This window comes from Neofelis nebulosa, chromosome 4 (genome assembly GCF_028018385.1).
Source record: "Neofelis nebulosa isolate mNeoNeb1 chromosome 4, mNeoNeb1.pri, whole genome shotgun sequence".
Classification (NCBI taxonomy): Eukaryota; Metazoa; Chordata; class Mammalia; order Carnivora; family Felidae; genus Neofelis; species Neofelis nebulosa.
Window position 1 is genome coordinate 78,950,011 of NC_080785.1, and position 21,549 is coordinate 78,971,559.

The window sequence follows — 21,549 nt, forward strand, 5'->3', positions numbered from 1 at the left end:
AACGAAGATGTGATTTATATAATGCAGTTATAGGTATAATTAAGACATGGGTGATATAAGTGATTCACTACAAGAAGCATATCTAAAGAGTAAATAAAGCATGTACACACATAATAAAATCAAGATCCTATTCTGTATTTTCTGCGCAATCATATCTTTGCTAATGTGTTTTTTTAAAATAAAGTTGGGATTCTCCACTCTATATTTTTTATTTCCTTTTTCCATTTAATATATTTCTCTTGTCATTAAATTTTTTGAAAACATGATTTTTAGTGATTGACAAATATTCTATTATAGAGACAATTTGGGATTTAATAAAACCCCCGATGGACATTTGAGAAAAATTGAAAACCGTATTTTTGTAAATAACTCTGTAAGGAACACCCTAGTTGGAAATTTGATCTTTCCTTAGAATTTATCATAAAGAAGAGATTAATTGGATCTAAGGCAATGGACATTTTTAAGGTTCTTGATACATATTACTAACGTGATCTGGTCGTATCATTTTGCGCTTCTGCTAGTAGTGTTTGAGCATGCTTATTTCACTGCACTAGCTTTGAGTAGTGCCATAGGAAAAACACAAGCTTTTCTTCCTTCAAGATGACTTACCCCTTCAACCTGTCTGAAGTCTATTGAACTAACAATAAAAATGCACAAATGATATTAAATCACTACTAGGGGTGGTAACCTTATTGGGGAATTGGCATCAGAGAATCAGATTCTGATAGGATTTCTGAAAATCTGGAACGCAGATGGGCTAGGACTGTTGCTCAGGTCACCTGGAGTGGGGAGCATGCTGGAGCGCTCACTGCATAAGGGGATCAAGGAGCGAGCGCTGCGTGGTCCAGGAACATGTAGAGGAGCGTGTCACTGGCTGGTCGGGAGGCATGAGTGCAGGAAGAAATCAGAATGCTCTACCTAATCTCCTGCATTCAGAGTATCAGTAGCACTAGTGTTCCCCTCTAGGGATTTTTCTAACTTTAATTTAGGAAGTGAACCTGTAGTAAGAAATACATTGTACAGCAAATGTAGTACACAAACACCAACTCAGACACTTAGCAATATGCCTAAAAATGAAATTAAATTTCATGGGACAGTACCTATTTTCATATTTTATGATAAAGTCTAAGCGTAAAGTTAATATAAAATGTGTTTTCATCAAATAATTTAATACAGAACAGGAAAAGTTCCCAAATGGGCAACACTAAAACAAAAATTAGGAATGTTTTATTTAATTCATCAAGTGTGCTTGCCTCTGGATAGCTCATTCCAGTTTGGAGCACACAGAAACCATGCTGCTCATGCATCTAGTACACTGTTCAGCCAGTTTCTTTTTAACATTTTAAGTGGGTCAAGGATGAAAATTCTTAGCTTACAAAAAAAAAATGGTTTCTTTGTAGTCCTCATAATAATGATAATAGACTTTTTATGTCTCACAGTGGAAATTCTTTTTTACCATTTGTCAAAAATTGATACACTTATTTAAAAAAATTTTTTTAACGTTTTTATTTATTTTTGTGTCAGAGAGACACAGAGCATGAGCAGGGAAGGGGCAGAGAGAGAGGGAGACACAGAATCTGAAGCAGGCTCCAGGCTCTGAGCTGTCAGCACAGAGCCCGACGCAGGGCTCGAACTCACAGACTGTGAGATCATGACCTGAGCCGAAGTCGGACACTCAACTGACTGAGCCACCAGGGGCCCCGATACACTTATTTTTTAAAGAATAAATAAAAAACAAATGCATTCCCTTCTTTGGCCACCAAGTTCAACTCCAGGGCTTTGAAAAGTCGGATGACCTCTTTTCTAAATATTCTTTAATATTCAACATTTCTCTTCCAGAAAGTAATGATTAGAAGTTTAAGACCATGAGATTACAACAGTTTCTCTAATTTCATTCAAACTTTCCTTATTTAAAAAAAAAAAAAACACTTCTGTTCAGCATGCTATAAGAATGTTATGAACACATAGTTGCAAGGTGATTGTTTTTAGATATTTGTTTTTGTCCTAAAAATAAACTTTTGGAACACTTTCATGTGTTAATCATATTGAAATATATAATTTCCCTCTCCAAATTTCAAATGTAACTTGAGAAACTGCAAAATTGGTTAAATACACCTTTCTGTTAGACTTAGATGTCAAGTTTGAAAATATTTGCCATAGGAGATTGGGCTTCAGTTAGAAAAATATAAATGCCACACTTAAGCTCATGCACCTTAGTGTATTCCATTGAGACAGTAAAACAAATGGGTATGACACAGGAAGTGGGTATTTACTGCCAGTCTCTGAATAAAATATTTTAAAAAGTCTGCCATTCAGTGAGCTTTATATAATACTAATGACAGCTTTCCCTGTTTTCCGTTATGGTAGTCCCGCCTTCCCCCATGAAGGATATGTACCCAACCGCCCTGTGAATGCCTGAAACCATGGATGGTACCGAACACTATATATATACCTTGCTTTTCCTTATACATACGTACATACATACCTATGATTAAGTTTAATTTATAAATTAGGCACAGTTAGAGGTAACAATCTGCGGTAATAAAGGTTAAGTGAATGTGGTCTCTCTTTCAAAATATCTTAACCGCACTAAGCTCCCCCTCCTTGTGATGAGGTGAGATGATAAAATGCCTGGGTGATGAGATGAAGTGAGGTGGATGACGTAGGCATCATGATGTACTGTTCGGCTAGTATTGACCTTCTGATGATCTATCAGGAGGGTCATCTGCTTCCCAAGTGAACCCCCAGAAAGTGAAGCTGCAGGTAAGGGGGCAGGTACTACGGCATGTTCATGAGCAAGGGTGGATTTCTTTGGGTGGCAACAGCCTTATGATAGAAAAAAACAGTGATTGCAAAATAGTGCTGTGGGTATCATTTCAGTTTTTAATAATTGGACTGTGTTTCTGTCCCATTTCCCGCTCCATCCTTTGCAGTTTTTCACTCTGTATTGATGGAGAGCATATGTTCCCAATTCTGTAAATATATTGAATCCAGATGTGTATGAAGTTACATTTACACACTGCAGCAAGTACCCACTTAGAGCTGTTGTAAACTCTGAGAGTGGCACAACTCGGGGAAGAAATGCTCTTATCAGATTGGATCTGAGAAATCTGTACCAGCTTCTCAGTATGTAGTAAGCATTACTTCCAAATGTCATCCAGTAGTAAAGATTTGAAGAGATACTGTGTTATCACTAAGAGGGATATTTTTAAGTTTATCATCAAATTTATCTCACTCTGTTCACAAAATATCCCAGCATGCTGGAAGAATAAATTTTTCAGCTGCAGTGTCAGCCATTTTCTCCTCTGCCAATGATGTGACCGAATAAAGGGATAAGGCATTCTAATTAATAGTTACAGATGACTGAGGAGTTGTGCCAGTAGCTTGATCTTTTTTTTTTTTTTTCTTTAACAATTTGAGGAGTTTATTGAAAAGTTAAGTATTCTGGGCTTACAAAGATCTTTTTAATTTGAAATTTTAACATTTCGGCTATAAGACTATCATTAGACATTAGAGCTTTAGCATTTTCACTGGCAAAAATTTTTGTTAGAATGTATTTCCAATGAAGTCATCATTGGCTGACCAGAGTTAACAGCTTTCTTTTTATTGTCATTATTTACACTTAGAGATGCAGCATTTGAATTTGATTGAACATGCCCCTCATTTCTCACCTCATCATTCTTATAAAAATAATGTGACCCCTTTGAAATGTAGTTTATTTACATTAAATTTAATGAAAATGTTACAGTTGTCATGCAGTAAAAAAAAATTTCAATTACTAATGTCCTTTCTAAAAAACATGCTGAGAATTTTTATCCAGAACTTGGTTGAAACTTTTCCTTAAAGTAAATATGGTTCTCCTGTTCTTTGTGTCATTGCAGAAACCTGCGTGCATGTACAATAAAATTACACATCATGGTGTTATCCTTCTGTTAGGGTGTTGTTCAAGTGACCATCAAATACCAGAATATTTAGTCAGACACAATGGTCAAAAAATTGAGTGTTCTATGTCATTTAATGTCAATGAATATAATCATCATGCAAGTTGCTGCTGGTCATTGTATTCGTTGAAGTATAAAAGGAAGCATGCACTGTATTCTAATTTTGGCTCTGGTTAGTGTTATTTGATCTATTCATAAAGAAATTCCTGATTGCTATTCAGTATATTGATTTTGTTATTCACTAGTCAGTTGCAAGTTGCAGTTTGAAAAACATTGCCCTAACAACACTGAGTCCTCTACTTTGGGAGGATAAGAATAAGGACCTACTGTGGGAGGTGAACCAGAATAATGCATGGGAAAGAAAGGTGTAGTCTGTGTGACTCCCCCAACACCAGTCACCAAAGCCTGCCAGTCCTGGTGCGCCTACATGTCCTGGGTCCTGAATTTGCTCTTTTTCTCAGGGGAGATGCTTATTGGAGGAACTGGACTAACATCATAGGTGGATGAAACCCGTTCCAGTTACCTGTATTAGACAACCTAAGTTGTCATTTAAAAAGATGACTCAGAAGTCAGGGATCATAAGAAGTTTGAGGAAAAAAGCACAAATACTGTGTCCAAATAGAGTCATTTTTATTCAACCTCCTCAACATGTACCCAGCCTTCTGATCTGGTGACCCATGTTTTTATTTGGTTTTGTTGTATTTTTGTTCATTATTTTCTTATTCATTCCCTGTCTTTTTTCTCTTTCTGAAGCTTCTACTAGCTGAGTGCTGAATGATCCTCTATGCTTACTATGAATAAAGAGCAGAACCCTTCTCCTTCTGAATCTCATTTCACATGTCATCTGTCTATGTGTGTTTTTAAAGGAAACCTTGTATGTATGGAATGAACCTAAATGGTGCATTAAAGGGATTTCTTTGCCTGAGAAAAAGGTTTCAACCTGTGAAACCGTTGACTTTTGGCTGAAAGTGGGAGCAGGTGTGGGAGCTTTCACTGCGGTTTTGCTGGTGGCCCTAACTTGCTACTTCTGGAAAAAGAATCGGAAGTAAGTAACCTCATTGGAGTGACCATGTAAGAACTGAAGGATTTCTTGTGAAAAATGTAGACCTAATTATGGTTACATCCAGTAGTTTCTTTCAGAGAGATAAGAACTTTCTCCTAGTGAAGGAGTTACAGGAAAGGCCTTTAAGAAAAGAAATGGAAATGATTATTATTCTGGTAATAGATTATAGAATGTTAGAGGTTATTGAATTAGACCTATCTGTATAAAACAGAGAGCAATGGAGGCTCTTGTTTGCTCAGGTAGATGGGAGCAGAGCTGAGATCAGAAGTCAAGTTGTCTCTCTCTGCCTCTATTTTTCTTTTCATGACAACATTGTGTCTTCTTGCTCCACTGTTTTCTTTTTCAGTTTCTTGTGGAAAGATACTTGCAAAGAAATAGACCGAGTTTATAGGCAGATATGACCTCTGTTTACTCCAGTACTCCAAGAATCTAGAGTTGAATATTGAGTCTATTTTCTGAATGTATATTGATCTGTTATAAGGTAGTAAATAGAAAGGAATGAGTTGTATAGAGAAACAATAAAGACCAAATCACTTACCTATGGTATTTTCATTCGTAAGAACTAAACTTTGGAAAATTATATAGTGAGTTAGCTTCCAAATATTTATACATTAAGAAAATGCATTCAGATGTCAAGGTTTCTCTCTGTTTTTCAAAAGTTCTTCATAATTGGACAGTTTAATCAATGTGAGTTAATTGATAACTTTAACTGTACTGCCATTATTCTCATTATTCTCTGAAATCCTGGAAAAGATTTGTGCATGGATGGTAGGTAAATGAGAACACATAGTGCTTTAGCTATAGGCAAGGGAAATTTGTTAGCAATAGAGCAACTATACTACAAGAGCATTTAATGAGCTGGTTTATGACCACCTAAAATGAGTATTAATTTATATTAATCAGCCACTTTATTTATCACTACTTAGACTGGAGTACAAATATTCCAAGTTAGTGATGACAACTAACTCAAAGGAGTGTGAACTCCCAGCTGCAGACAGTTGTGCTATCATGGAAGGAGAAGATAATGAGGAAGAAGTTGTATATTCCAATAAACAGTCACTACTGGGAAAACTCAAATCCTTGGCAACAAAGGTGAGAGCAGAATTGTAAGCTGGTATGACTGTGCATTTATTGATGAGGGGCTTATTAACCTAGTAGTAGCATTCATACAACCCTGTCATTTGGTCTGGCTCTTTCTCCATGGTTGGTTATCCAACAGAAATACCACTAGAAGTACAACAGGATACAAACATAAGAATATTCACTGCAGCATTGTTTTTTTTCTGGTTAACAAAGCAGAAACAAACTTACACACCATGAATAAGGAGTAGATAAGGAATTTCCATATACAAAGTAATGGAATACTATACAACTGTGCAGCTGTGAAGATTGACATATCTGCTAATAGGTCCAAGATAAGTAAAGTAAAACAACACATAGACGATCACAGTAATTAAATATTCATTTAAGTTAGTCTTCACCTATCAAACCATTAACAGTGGCTGCTTTTGGGAGTCTTAAACTAATTGGAATCTTTAAGTTTTGAAATGGTGTATTTTTGTACTTTTTGGATTTTCACAAAGATAATGTATTCTTTTCTAATTTTAAAAGTCTTAGGTTAATTAAAGATCTTACTTTTTTTTTTTTTTAATTTGGTCACAAGGTGTTTTCACATTGAAAAGGCCAAAGTTATATAAACTGTTGAGGTATTAAAGGTACCTTATCAGATGCCATCACATTTGTCAGGTTTGAAATGATTACTGTGTCCAAACAGATTAACATTATTAAGCCTTAAATGTTGCTTGTAAACACATTTTATTGACATTCTTTACCATTGACCTAAAATATGAGAAGTTAGCAGTTTACCCCCTCAGCATTAAAGATAGAATGAAATAGAGGAAAGAAAATGTGTTTCAAATAATTTTCAGCAGGAAGGACAAGTGACAAAAGATTACATTTATTGAGAATGTTTTAATAACTATTTCCTTTTACTCTCATTTAAGTATGTAAATATATTACAAGGTATCATTTAAAAATAAAATGAATGAGCCATATTTACTTTCTGCTAATGATTAACTTTTTTTTTTTTTTAATGTGGTACCTTAAGAAGGATGCTATTGCTATGGAATAACAAATGAACAGTTAGTATTAAGAGATGAGATGTTGCCCTGCTTGCAAAAAAAATCAAATAAGCCTGCCACTGTTTCTTGGCCAGTTTGGAAGACATGAAGCTCCTGGTCAGAGACAAAGGACTGCTCAGCACTCACAGCAGAAGCATTAGCCAGGGTGTCAGAATTTATACCAGTTCCCCAAATCCTACTTTTCTCAGGGCTATGTGAACAGGAACAAATGTCCCTTGCACACTCAATGGCTTGCATTACAGCAAAGCAAGTCTAAGCTTTGGCTACTTGGCTATTTTAGAATGTGCAGTTAGCATGCCTATTCTTTGCTCCAAAGAGAGTTATTATTGTTATTATTCTAGACAGGTAGTATGTGTGTTCATTGATCCAGAGGGAGACAAGATTTCCTGACATCTGCTCCGGAAAAATATAGTATCTTTAACTTCCAAGGTTGCTTTCTATACCAAGATCCTTAAAGAGATAATCTTGAATAAAGAGAAACCACTGCCTTGCTCATAAGATGTAAAGAAATCCAGAAGAACCATGGAGAATTGTCTCCCCAAAATATCCAAACCTCATTTCTTTTCCTTTAAAATTTTTATAATGTTTATTTATTTTTGAAAGAGAGACACACAGACAGAGAGCAAGCATGAGTGGGGGAGGGGCAGAGAGAGATGGAGACACAGAATCTGAAGCAGGCTCCAAGCTCTGAGCTGTCAGCAGAGCCCGACACTGGGCTCAAACTCACTAACTGTGAAATCATGTCCTTAGCCAAAGTCAGATGCTTCATCGACAGCCCCCCAGGTGCTCCTTCAAACCTCATTTCTATACCATCTTGGCTCCTGATCAGTTTTCCCATTAGTATAGCACTGTATCCACCACTCTTTTTAATCTGATTGACCAAGGCTGGGTTTCAATCTGGTCACTTTACTGCATATAGCATTTAAATAAAGCTACTACTGTTAGGACACCAGACAGCAAGATGAGATGAACCTTCATTGTTAGCTTCAAACATACACCCAGGGTCCCAGATCCAACTAGCTGATTAAATCGCATAAACCATGAGGGTCTACCTTAGAAAGCCAGGCAGCTTTCTCTTTAAGTCCCTCTATTGACCTTTCTGCTCAGCCTGCGTTCTTTCCATTGGCACCGGGATCTTTCTTCCATAAGATTCATGTGGAAGAGAGTCACAGACGTTTTCAAAAATTTGCAGGATCCAATAAAGCTCCCACTTTTGTCTACATGACCATGGCAGAGGAACTTGGTGAGTAGTATATTCAACCAAGTGGTTACTATCTTTTTGATCTAGGATGATGACAATCCAGACACCACAGAATGTATGAGGGACCTCACAGACTTTGTCTTGGCCCTGAAGGGTGACATTTAGGTCAATTATGTCATCCATAATAGTGTTTGAATAGTGAGTTGATGTTGACATGAATGTCATCAGAGGTTGAGGTAGTGTCATTCATTATTTCAACTGAAGTCAGAGACAAATTTCATACCACCTTTTCTAATTGAATACCTGCCTTTAAGGGTGAAGGTGAGTAACATCAGTTATCCCTTCAGATACCTCTAAATAACCAACAGTAGTCTCATTTTGAAAATCCTTGGAATTGTTTAAGGGTTAATGATATATTGGGGCTATTTCCACAAATAATTGAATTATGACCACTTAGAAGCATTCCTAGGGTACAACTCAAGCCACCATGTTTTTAGGAGAGAAATTAATACCTGGATTCTGCACGAGAAGTACAGTCCTGAAGGTACATATAGTGCCTTTGGAAAGAAAATAGTGTTTACAGTTGTTGGAGATACCAAATAGGACCTTATATTAGTTAAGCAACTCAGACTGATGGTGCCTGCAAGCTCTTTGCTGGCTAGTAAACCTTAAGGTTCCCCATTCACTTCAAGTAATTCTGTCTCTTCATTCTTTGAGGAGACTGCTTGAGGGCAGTCATTCCAACTTTTCCTGTTTGCCCGTGCTGCAAACTAGGTGGTACTTCTTCACTCCAAGGAATGACTGAGCAATGGCAATAGGACGGTAGTGTTGATGTTTTGGCGGCAGAAGCCGGGGCCATTCCCTGTGCTACTTCGGATCGACTTCTCAGTAAGTTGAAGAGGAATTACGGTTAGAGCATCTGATGGGCATGGTAGACCTAGGAGTCTTTGAGACTCCTAGGTTTGAGAGAGGAACACTAAGGCATTGTCCTTTATAAAAGGTGACAGAGTGGCTCTGAAAAACAAATGATCATTAACATCCTTCCATCGTTCATACCTCTCAGGGTCTAAAGTATCTCCTTCTCAGGCACCTCATTATCAGACTACATTGTTAATCTTCTTCCACTGCCACAAAATCAGTTTTTCCCATTTCAGCTAAAACTTCACCTTATTTCTACTTATCCCATTATTGGCACCCAGACCTATGCTCCAGAACATTCAAGTGCAAGAGGGACAAAGGCATTAAAAAAAAACTTATGATGGAGACCCAGTATGTCCTCTACCCTTGTCCATGTGGATTGTGGTAGGAGGTCTTGATAAGCTGTATAGTCAGTGAAGTGATTGGTATTCTTTCTGTCTAGAATATAAATACATCATTTATATTTGACAAGTGAGGCTTATTATGCCCTTTCCACCTTGCTGACCCACCATGAACGGGACTGTCAGGCTATGGCATCACAAGCTGCGCATGGCAGTGGCTTTAAGTTTTGTCAAGAACTCAGTAATAAGCAAATAGTTGCTTTTCGAAAGGACTACACCTGGTAGCCATATCAAGGTGATGAATCTAAAATCCCAAAAGATGCTTCTGGGAGAAGGCTCTTTACCATTGCTGGAGTCTCTAATTGGCAGCAACATTAATGACTGAGAATTGTAACACAAACCGGTCATTAGGGTTGTGAGGCCACGAAGGTGGAGAGCATGATTCAACTTACTGGACAGTTCTTAACATAGCCTGTTAGTTTGGGCCTGCCTCAAAAGATACTACTTTGTAGGTTAGCTGATAGAAGACAGCAGGGAGCATATTCAAGTGAAGCCATATTGTCTCCAATAGCAAAGAGTCTGGTAAGGTGCTGGACTGCTTTTCCATGGCTGGCCAGATTGCAAATCTAGTCACATAGTCTCCAGAACCTTTAGTCAATCAGCAGGTTCCTGAATTTTGTTGGGGTTTATCAACCATCTTTGTTGGCGGAAGTCTGATAGCACAGGCAGGGCTATTGAGACTGGGACTTTTAACTTGACGCCAACAGTGCATCATTTGGGTTGTGACAACTTTGGGCATCAGAAGGTGGTGAAACTTCTGTGTAGTCATGACACAGGCACTTGTTGCAAATGGCAGAGGAATTAGGAACCCTTGGTATATTCTGCTAGCTCTTCTCTGCATGGGACTGCTCTTGACCAGGGGAATCTCCTCTGGTACTTAGGAGATGAGGATGTATAAGCATATTCACCTCCCACTTTTTCAGAGGTAGAAGCAGCAACATCTTGAGTAGGCCTGTAGAGCCCTTCACACAAGGTCACATTATCTTACCTTCCCTGCTGAGAGCCTTGCTTAAACCCCACTCATTGAATTTGCATGTCCCTCTCCTATCACAGGTTCTGGTAGAATGGTGACTTTGGTGGCTGCAACAAAGAGTGATAAATGTTTGAATCCCTTCCCTCCTCAGAACTCCCTAGCATACTCAGATGGTTGTGTGTAGCCTTCTTTCCCTCTCCGTGACAGGAAAACTAATCCTCTTTCTCTTTAAAGCAGCTAAAGTCAAGGTAGATGAGGAGGATGGAATTAAGGGTGCAGAGACAAAGGCAGTTTCTGTGACAGCAAACAAGGCATGCGTTTGCTTTTGTTTTTAAGCAGCACAGCAGTTGCTCAACCAAACTTCCAGTATTTTGGTCCATGTGAAATCCTATGTTGAATGGCAAGGTTATCATTCCTAACGTCATCTGTTTCAGCTTTGCGACTCCTTAGCAAAATTGATTTCTGTCTGAGGCTGAGGGTATTATGTCCTTTTGTTGATTTAGGCTTGACTCACATATTGGAGCCTTTTAAAAACATTTTTTAATGTTTATCTATTTATTTTTGAGAGAGAGCACAAGCAGGGAAGGGCAGAGAGAGGGGGACACAGAATCTGAAGCAGGCTCCAGGATCTGAGCTGACAGCAGAGAGCTTGATGTGGAGCTCGAACCCATGAACCATGAGATCATGACCTGAGCTAAAGTTGGACGCTTAACCAACTGAGCTATCCAGGGCACCCCTTCATTTTCATCAATCTAAATTATAGCCTGGTTTTAAAATAAAGGATAGGGGAAGTTTTCAGGTGGGGCTGATCATACTAACTTATGAAGATTCCTTTGGGTCAGTTTCTCATTCTCCAGTGACCTTCTGCATTGTAAACCCAATATGGGGCATGAAGAGTCTCAATACTAGTCATAGCCTCACTGGGTTTTCCTGAGGGAATTAGTCTCAGGGAAATCTCCCAGAGAAGGCCAAAGCTTTGTTACTGCAGTCAAGACCCATTACAAAATGTCTGAGACTTTTTATAGTCATCTTTGATAAAGTTGACATGGTAGAGTACAAGAGATGTTTATTCCTAGGATGGCCCAGCTGGTGCATTCTTTTTTTTTTTTTTTAATCATTTAAAAAAATTTGTTTAGTTTTGAGAAAGAGAGAGAGAGAGAGAGTGAGCACGAATGGGGGTAGGGCAGAGAAGGAGACACAGAATCTGAAGTAGGCTCCAGGCTCCAAACTGTCACCACAGAGCCCGACGCGGGGCTCAAACCCATGAGCTGGGAGATCATGACCGGAGCCTAAGTCAGACACTCAACTGATTGAGCCACCCAGGTGCCCCAGCTGGTGCATTCTTAATGATCATTTATTCCTGCCACATCATCTCCAAAGAGAATCAGCAAAAATTCTAACAAGTCACCTAGTTTCTGCCCTTAAGTAGGTTCCATTTTTTTCTTTAATGGTCATCGTAGGTACATATCTCTGTAACCTCTGTGTGAAAGAGGGTGAAACCTTTTCCTATAACGATGAATTTTAGTATTATTTGTTAGCAAGGAACACAGCTGCAGCTGATGGCCTGATTGATGAGGAAATCCTCCTTCTGGGAAGAGTGTTAACATCTAGGCCACCATTCAGACAGCTGACCCTTGAAGTCTTGGAACCACTTCCCAGAACTCCGTCTACAACTACTTCCTCAGTTCCTTTTCATTTGTAGGCAGTGAAGTGGACGACGATTTTATTACCTTGTTGAGCATATAATTTGGTCAACCAGAAAGATACCTTTCTGTCAATTTTCCATCCTCATCAGCAAAACAGTGAAGAACTATCAAGGTTCTGAAACTGCACTATACTTGCTAGCCAACAAATTAGCCTGCCATTCTTTCTTGGACATTTTGAAGACAGGAGTCTGCTGGGTCAGAGACAAAACAAGTTTATTACTTGCAGCAATAGCAGTAGTCAAAACAACAGTGTTTACTTTGTTTCCTGAAGCCCCACTTACTACAGAGTGAAGCAGACTGGATGACACACAGTGGGTTATGTTATAGAAAAGGAGCCCTTAGCTTGGGGAATCTGAATGTTTTATAACAGTCAGGAAGCATGTCTGCCATTTGCTCCATAGAGAGGGACAGTATGAGAGCTGTAAGCAAACTATTCTTTTGTTCTAGAAGAAGACTTTACCTATGTCATCCAAGGCTTTTTGTAATATAAGCATATTTGCGAAGATTGTGTACCGTAACGGACATTGAACGTATTCCTCCCAAGCATTCAGAAACACAGGAGACCCATGGAGAATTACCACCATCATTAGTTTACTTAAACTTCTCTTGCCTGATTTGATCTTGTGATTCCTTATTTGTAAGGGCATTGTCTTATAATGGAGGAAGCATTTAGTGCCAGGCAAGATTTTTAGGACAGAGTGACCTCTAAGCTGAATGCAAAAGAAAAAGAGGGAATTACAAGTATTAGTAAACTTTTAAGTGTCTCCCCATATTGCAGGACCTCCTTTGTTGCTGTTATATGGCCAGAGAATTGAAATCTTGAAAGGTACCTGAAAACAATCACAGGAAACGTAGTGGAAGATAAAGTCTTTCTCCCTGAGAAGGCTCAGTATACCTAATTCAGTTTTGCATAGCAATTCTAATTGACAGAATAATTTAAAAATTGTTTAAATGAAAATTTAAAATGTTATGGGAAAACTGAAAGAATTATACAGTGGTACAGTCATATACCCACCACCTAAATTTTACATCTGATTTATTACCTATCTTTCTAAATCTCTATCCCTCTTTCATTTATCAATGCATCTTTTTTTTTTTTTGATGAATTTCAAAGTAAGCTATAGAATTCAATACGTTTCATGCCTAAACACTTCAGGATACATATAACTGATGAGAGAATTAAATATTTTCAGTTTTTTCTAAGGGACAGTGTTTACATAGAGTGAAATGCCCACATAACAAGGATGCAATCCGATGAATTTTGAGAAGTGTATATGCTGTGTCACCCCAAATCCTATCAAGAAATAAGATGTTAGCTTCACCACTGAAAGCTGACTCACGTCCTTTTGCATGCAATTGATCCCTATCCTTATCCCCCCAGAGGAAACCACTGTAGTAATCTTTTTAAACTGTAAATTCATTTTATCTGTTTTAGAACTTCATATAATTGTAATTACACGGTGTGTAGTATTTTGTATAAGTTTTCTTTCACTCAGAAAAATGTTTTTGAGATTTATCTACCCTCTGTTTATCAGTAATAGATTCATTTTTATCCAGGAGTAGTATTCTATTAGATGGATATGCCAAAATTTGTTTACCCATTCTCCTATTGATCAATACTTGTGCCATTTCCAGTATCTAGCTCTGAATAAAACTGCTATGTATATCATTGGACAAATCTTAATAGTGTGTCCTACTTTACATTTTTTATTTTATGCTTGGCTTTGTAGAGTAAAAATGGTTGTAAGTTTCTTAACTCTCTTAATGTCATTTAAGATTTGCTTTATCTTATATATTCTTATTCATGTCCTAAAGGCCAGACCTTATTTGGTATTTTCCTACCAATACACTGGACTTGTCAGGTTTTATCTATAGATTGACTTTTCTTGACTTTCCTCAGCAACTTTAAAAATGTATCTTCAGGAATTTTTTTCAACTTTTTTCTTTTATTTTTTCATTCCACCATCATTCATGGAGCATTGTCTGTTAGACACTCTGCCCGGTTTTGGTGATATGTCAGAGACTATCTAGTTTATTAGTGCAGGACACATGCACATTTTACACATACACACAGACACACCCACAGAATGATCATCCAGTATGATAAGAGCATTGAGTTAGAGTCTCGTGGAGAACACAGGAGAAGGGAATGCAGTAAAATGGGTAGTGATGAGGTAAGAAGAAGCTTCTGGAAGTTGACTTTTGAGTAAATTCTTGAATTCAGAACTTAAAAAAAATCATGTGTATGGCATCTTTATTTAATGCATGAATAAACTGATATCTAGAGACTTTCCCTTATTTGTCCAAGGGAGGGTTAGGTAGGAATTAAAAACCCCATCTCCTGAGTTCCAGTCCAGTGTTTTTCCTTCTGAAATGTAGTATTTCAGTACATATTTATAACCACTGATTGACAGCCTACCATGGGGTAGGCCTGGAGTCATGTTTTGGGAATTAAAAAAAATGAATAATCTGCAATTCTGCCATCCGTAAGTCTCAGGTAGTGGTGCTGACTCCACACACACGCGGATGTGTTTGGATGCATATACCCCGCCATCTCACCAATAGGAGCAAAATCCCATGGGAACACAGAGGACATGGCATCTAAAGCCGTATGAAGCTAACATGATTCTATAAGGTGTTTTCAGTGTTTTATTTCAAGTGATGCCTTGAGGATCACCAGCAGGCCTCTGCCTCTTTCCCCCTCAGGAACATATTGAATCAAATTGTCTCCAGGAAAGGCCATAAATATCTTGGATTTCCTTTTAAGTTTATTGCTGACACCCTAAAGGTCTTTCCCATGATGCACTGTAGGCTCCTTGAGGACAGACATTTTGTATCCCTGAAGTCTAGTCGTGCTCTTGGAGTGCATTGGTGCTTAATAAACATTTGAATCATCAGTGGTTATTTCAATAAAATGAAGTCCTGTCAACAGGAGGCTTCAGGCAAGCTTCTTCAGGGCCACAGAGAGCACTGAGGAGATGTGCATCCTGCCCTCCCAGGGCCATGTCATCTCAGCATGGGCAGGGATAAGTGATAGGTTGGTGTTCATGTGGTGACATTTTTCCTATAATCCTTTCCCTCTAGCCCTAAAGCTTGTCTGAAGTCTTGGACTTCACTCAAATGAGAGAAAGCACAAAAGCAGCCTTATTCTTTCTGGAAGGCACCCAGTGTCTACTCACTTTTATTGTCTCATTTGACTTCTCTACTTCAGACACACATCTGTTTGCACCTAGGACTGGTATGCCTCCTATTTCCTTTACTTTAAAAATAATGCTAGTTTCCTTCATCTCTATTCTCTTTGAAAGCATAGTCACCCCATTGCATTCCAGTAGAATTCAGAAAGTTTTTTTCTAACGTGAACAATGAGACATTGGGAGAAATCTCTTCTCTTAATTCTCTTTTTCCCCATTAAAGATTCACTTAAAAATTTGTTTAAGTTTATTTATTTTGAGAGAGAGAATCCAAAGCAGGCTCTGTACTATCAGTGCAGAGCCCAACTCAGGGCTCAAACTCATGAAGTGTGAGATCATGACCTGAGCAGAAATCAAGAGTCAAGCACTCAACCAGCTGAGCCACGCAGGTGCCCCAAGGATTACTTATTTTAATAGGCTACAGTTTGAATGTAATACATAACACAAGCCAGCAATGATGGATTTGAGTAAACTATTGACATTACCTGATGACTTGTTTTTAATATCTTTAGTAAGTATATGCCCAAAAGATTTTCCTAAAACATATCAATGAACCCAAACGATCTTATGTCTTACTGGTGCTGTCCTCATTTATTTCTGCTGTCCTTCTTCTTCTATTTATCCTATATTATCTTGAGAATACATAGTTTATGTTAGTTCTCTTTTGTAAAAAATTCACATGTCAGGGTCATCTATTTTGGCACAGAGGTCAGATATCCCTTTGGGAAGGGTCTCAGTGGTTTCTTCACAAAAAACACAGCTACATCTTTTTGTATCTATTGCAGTAATGTGTTTGCTTCTATTTTGGCCTGTCTGTCTTATCTCCTGGACATCAAAAGCATCCTTTAGGGTAGGCATGCTATTTGTTTCCTGTAAAATCCTAATTACAACTGGCAGGTATATAGATTGAAATGATATCCAGAACTTTCCTTCTGGACCCATAAGATCCTAAAATCTTACTGGAATTTGAGTTGATTTTGGTTTTTTTCTTCATAGGAAAAAGAAGACCATTTTGAATCTGTTCAACTGAAATCCTCAAGATCCCCAAATATATGAAAAGACAGTGCCATAGCCTTCAGACTAAGGAACAAAGAAAGCTGATCTCTAGTTTCAGAGGACCATAGTTTAGATCCTGTCCTCATATCCGGCACATTGGTGATCTCACAGAGGAGGGCCATGCCGCTGAAAAGGGAAGGAGGTTGAAATGTTTGATTGCCTTATCACATGGTCAAGTATCTTGCCAAAAATAGGAAAGCAAATGGTTTGGGTCTCAACTGAAGATGAAGCTCCACTCAGGAAGAGATTTATCTGTAAATAGACATAACTGGAAACCAAGGTTAAGCCCACCAGTGCACTGCTGATGCATGCCATATAATTAATGGGTAACTTTTATTCTTTATAACTTCTACATAAAAAGTATGCTTTGGAGGGCAGATTTGAGCGTATGCATTGTGATCCCATTTATGTCTTTTCTTTGGGGAAGATTTGAAAAAATTTTAAGGTAGAGTTTTTTTTTCCCATTATTTATTTTCCTGACATACCTTAAAACATCTTTTCTATTAAAAACTCATGAACAAAGAAAGACAGTAAGTTTTTCATTTTTTCGTAGGGTCTTTCTTGATTTCAGAAGCCTGAGTAAGTAACTTTTTAGGAAGAGTAAACATGTAAACACGTGTTCGGGTTTTCTACACTTCTATTTGCCTTTGAAATTTCATCCTTGTTGGAACTGGTAAGAAGGGCTTGAATGAAGGTGTTGAAGGAATATGAAAAAATAAAAAAAAAGGCCAAGAGAAGCCAGACTTCCCATGAAAACAAGCAAGCTGACACGATCATAGAAATCAAATGGCTTAAAACCATTTATGTAATGTTTGAAGTATAATTTTAAATGAGTGAGAAAGCTTGTTTATAAAATCACTTGCAAAGTCATGAAGAAGAAAGCGGGATGGCTTTTGTATAAGTACAGATAACTGTGAAGAGGTATTGGGATAATTTCACGGTTCACAGAAAATGGCAGTGGGATATTTGTCGTCTATCAATCATCAAAGGTATATGGTTATTTTTCTGTTAACACATTGAGAATTATGACTTTCATAGAAATTTTTCATTTTGAGCAAATAAGGCAGGAATTCCATTTTGGACCATTGCATATAATTGTATTCACACTAAAAATGTGGTTATACCATAAATAGTTATGAAATAAGTGTTGTTCTTATTCAGAAGTGATCCAGGTAATCGTGATATTTCCTCTGATGGATGGGTTTCTAGTATTAGCACAACTTGAATGTTATCTGTTGAGAGAAGTTTGGAAGAAATTGGATTTGACTAATTTTGTGTAAACTTTAATTGTTTCAAAACTGGGAAAGAGGGGAGTTTATTGATCATTGATGATCTAAGGTGCTCCGGTTTGTTTTCAATAAACAGTAATCTTTGTAGATCTTAATCTAGATTTCTAAAAAGACTGGTGATTGCCTTAGAGGCAGGCCACAGGGGCAGTGTTTGTGTGCCCCAAGTCTTTGAATGAGGTATGATTTGTAATTTTTGATTCAGCAGGTAATGTCTTTATTTTAGTGGAAATTGGGAGAAAAATAAATAATGGTGCTTATTCGGTGGGTAAAACACTGGACCATCCTGTTATTGTTGAATGAATGTTTGTTTTGTGTACATCTTTGCTGCGGGATTCATGAGTCGAGATGAGGTTGCCATTATTTTATTGTTGTGAAATTCAGGGAGGGCGTCCCTTAGCATAAACCTTTTCCATGTTTAATTTCTTATATCTTATTTTTTTAAATAAGAGATTATTAGAAGAAATTATTTTGGCCTTGCTCACATTTCCCTGGTAAACCGTGCTGATGAAACACGTTCCCCAACTTGATCCAAATTTAAACAGAAGAGTGACAATCCATTTGAGATGCCCCTTTTAGAGGAACCCCGGCAAATGTATACAGGCTGCACAGAGTCAGGAGGGTCCACAGAGTCACCTGTCACCTCTCTCCATCTTAGGCTGTGCTCCACGTGTGTATGTACCAAGCCATAGAGATAATTGGGATTTGCTCCCAGGTAGCTTCTTTCTTCTCCTGTCACTGGACTAAAATCTCTGACATGTCAAAAAATGCCTTAAATTTTAATGAACTCTCTGAAAATGTAGTTGGTATTGAAGAATTTATTTATTTTATTTCTAATTTTAGGTATAAAATAGATTTTGTCAGCTCGCCCCATCTTTGGAAAGGAGCTGCCTTTTCCCTTTGGATCCCAGTGATTTGTCATTTTATTCCAAGCACTGAAGAAGTGTGACAGAAAGAGTATCACGAGGAAAATATTCAGACCAATCTTAGCTATAAAATTTACTGGAGTTTTATGTCTTGCCTTTGCAGAACACAGTGGAATGTTGAAAGGCATAAACAAATTAATCATGTTTCTGTGACTTTTAATAGACATTTGTTGTTTCTTTCCCCTCATAAATGGTAGAAGAAGAAGTTGTAGGTTATTTTTCTAAGAGGCCCAGGTTTTGAAGCCTTAAATACTTCGTTAAGTCTACGGTTGCCTGTAATATCTCTTAGCACTCTGTCAAAACATATTTAAATCAGTTTTCTGCTGGATGAGACCATGTCTTCTATGGATAAATTACATCATGCCATTTAACACTGTTGAGCAATTTGATACATGTCCACTTGATTTAAAAGACTGAATTTTATGCTTGTTGACTTTTCTCCTTTTTGGTTGGTAGTAATCAAGTCCTTTGCAGGATTAAAAATGTTTCATAGTATTTTTGTGTAGACTTTTGTGGTTATTTTCTTCCCAAGGAGAAAATATGGTTTAAATGCTTATCTGGAAGAATTGCTTGGGTCCAGTCATTTATTAAGTGGAGTCTCCAGGTTTGTAGGTGGAGGGTCATGATTGACTGTGATTCTTCAAGACCCTCTGGGGCATCTGTCATTGGACATCTCTAAATAGAACTACCTCCTGTGCTTCCTGGTCATTCCTAATGGGAAGCTAATGTGCAGATCATTTCTCTCATCCCATGAAATTGAATTTCCTGGAAGTTGGGGTGGGAAGATGACTGCAGCTGGTAAGTTTAAAGTCAGTGTATTGCTCACATTTATCTTTTTTTATACAGAAGTTAGGTAGAATAGATCTTCTTTAGAGAAGTTAAAATACCCTCACATCTAGTTTGTCATAACCATGAATACTATCTCAGATTTCTAAGACCAAATCCTAAATTAAGGTTGTCCTAAAGGAAAGATCCCAAGGGGAGTAAACTAGAAAAAAAAAAATCTCAATACTTGATGCATTTGTTGAGTGCTAAAATGGACTTCATCCTCCCAGTAACTGGCCAGAGATGACATTCTTGCTGGATTTTATTTCTTTTAGTTTAACATTTTAAGATGAGTTCATTTTAGGATCATAAATGAAGGAAGTAAAAACTTGGATACGGGGACAAATAATTGAAAATTGATAACACTATTGCAGTTGATACTGATACTACCATTACAATTGATATTACTAATGCAATTGTCTGGATCAGAGACCAGCAAATTTTGCTGTAAAGAATCAGATAGTAAATATTTTCAGCCTTGCAGGACATGTGGTCTCTGTTGCAGCTCCTCAGCTCTGCTGCTATGGCGTGAAAGCAGCCACAGACCATATGCCAACAAATGGGTGTGGCTGCATTCCAATAAAACTTTATGTACGTAGAAATTTGAGTGTCATTTATATTTCACTTGTCATGACACATTCTTGATTCTTGTCTCAATTATGTAAAAACCTAGAAACGTTCTTGGCTCACAGATCTTACAAAAACAGGTGCCGGACTAGGATTTGGTCTCTGAGCTATGGTTGGCTAACCACTGTTTTTTTTTTTTTTGTTTGTTTGTTTTGTTTTTTTTTTTTTAATTTTTTTTTAACGTTTATTTATTTTTGAGACAGAGAGAGACAGAGCATGAACGGGGGAGGGTCACAGAGAGAGGGAGACACAGAATCTGAAACAGGCTCCAGGCTCTGAGCTGTCAGCACAGAGGCCAACGCGGGGCTCGAACCCACGGACCGTGAGATCATGACCTGAGCCGAAGTCGGACGCTTAACCGACCGAGCCACCCAGGCGTCCCTAACCACTGGTTTTAATTGCAGCAACCCATAAGCAACATTATTCAGAAGAATCTGCATGCAGAGTTTTTGCTCTTTAGGAGCTTACCACCTCAAGAGTTTGTCAAGTCTTTAGAGACTCAGAAAGAAAATAACCCAATGACCTCCCTTGATGATTTAATTGCCTGCGCAAAGGCAAAGCCAGTTACTCTTCTCAGTTACTCTTGTAGTTTTGGAACTCAGTTGTGGATATCGATAAGCAAATGATAAAACTAAAGCACATGAGTTGGTTCAGATTCAACCAGCAAGATTGATTTAAAAGCCTTTTCTCAGCGTCGATGTAACGCTTTTGCTAAGGTAACTGGTTTTGGAGATAATATTCAGTCTTATATACGGACCCATTTAAAGTAACCACAGTATCTCCAAGTAGGGGCTTTTGATGTACAAAAGTAGCTTCAGCGTAGATTCTTGAGCCCTAGCGTGGACAGGGTCCCCTGGTCCATTTGTATGTGTCCTCGCAGCACACACCTCTATCCACACACATTTACCAAATCCTACTTTAAGATTTACTGGGCTGCAAAAGACACTTAGGATCCCTTTAATGATTGATGATTCAAGAAACAGACCTCCAGTTTCCTTGAACAAAATATCCTACGAAAGCTTTTAATTTGCTGGAATTTGCCTCATTTTATTAATGAGTCTTGGAAGAAAAGCTGTATCTAAAATAGCCTGTGGATATTGGTAGATTTGGTTTAGAGCAGGGCTCTAAAGTATTTCCTTTATCGCACATGGCTGCTTCAGATTACCGTTGGTTGGGTTAAATAAAAGAGTTAAATCTGTGGGCATTGTAAACCTAATCTTTCTATTACAGGACAGAGGTGATTATTGCCTTTTTCAGGAGTTTGGGTCTTTGTTACTAGAGCTGTGGTGGTTAT

The 21,549-nt window shown here is 37.9% G+C and overlaps 1 protein-coding gene across 2 annotated transcripts in view; it reads left to right on the forward strand.

The window, feature by feature from the left end:
* ELAPOR2 (endosome-lysosome associated apoptosis and autophagy regulator family member 2) overlaps positions 1-19,298 on the forward strand; it is a 173,955-nt gene extending 154,657 nt beyond the window's left edge. For both annotated transcript variants that reach the window (XM_058725236.1, XM_058725237.1), the window contains 3 exons: positions 4,808-4,986; positions 5,931-6,096; positions 16,532-19,298. In XM_058725236.1, the coding sequence (XP_058581219.1) occupies positions 4,808-4,986; positions 5,931-6,096; positions 16,532-16,591 (405 nt within the window). In that variant the 3' untranslated portion in view covers positions 16,592-19,298. The remainder of the gene's footprint in view (positions 1-4,807; positions 4,987-5,930; positions 6,097-16,531) is intronic.
* The last annotated feature ends 2,251 nt before the right edge of the window (positions 19,299-21,549 follow it).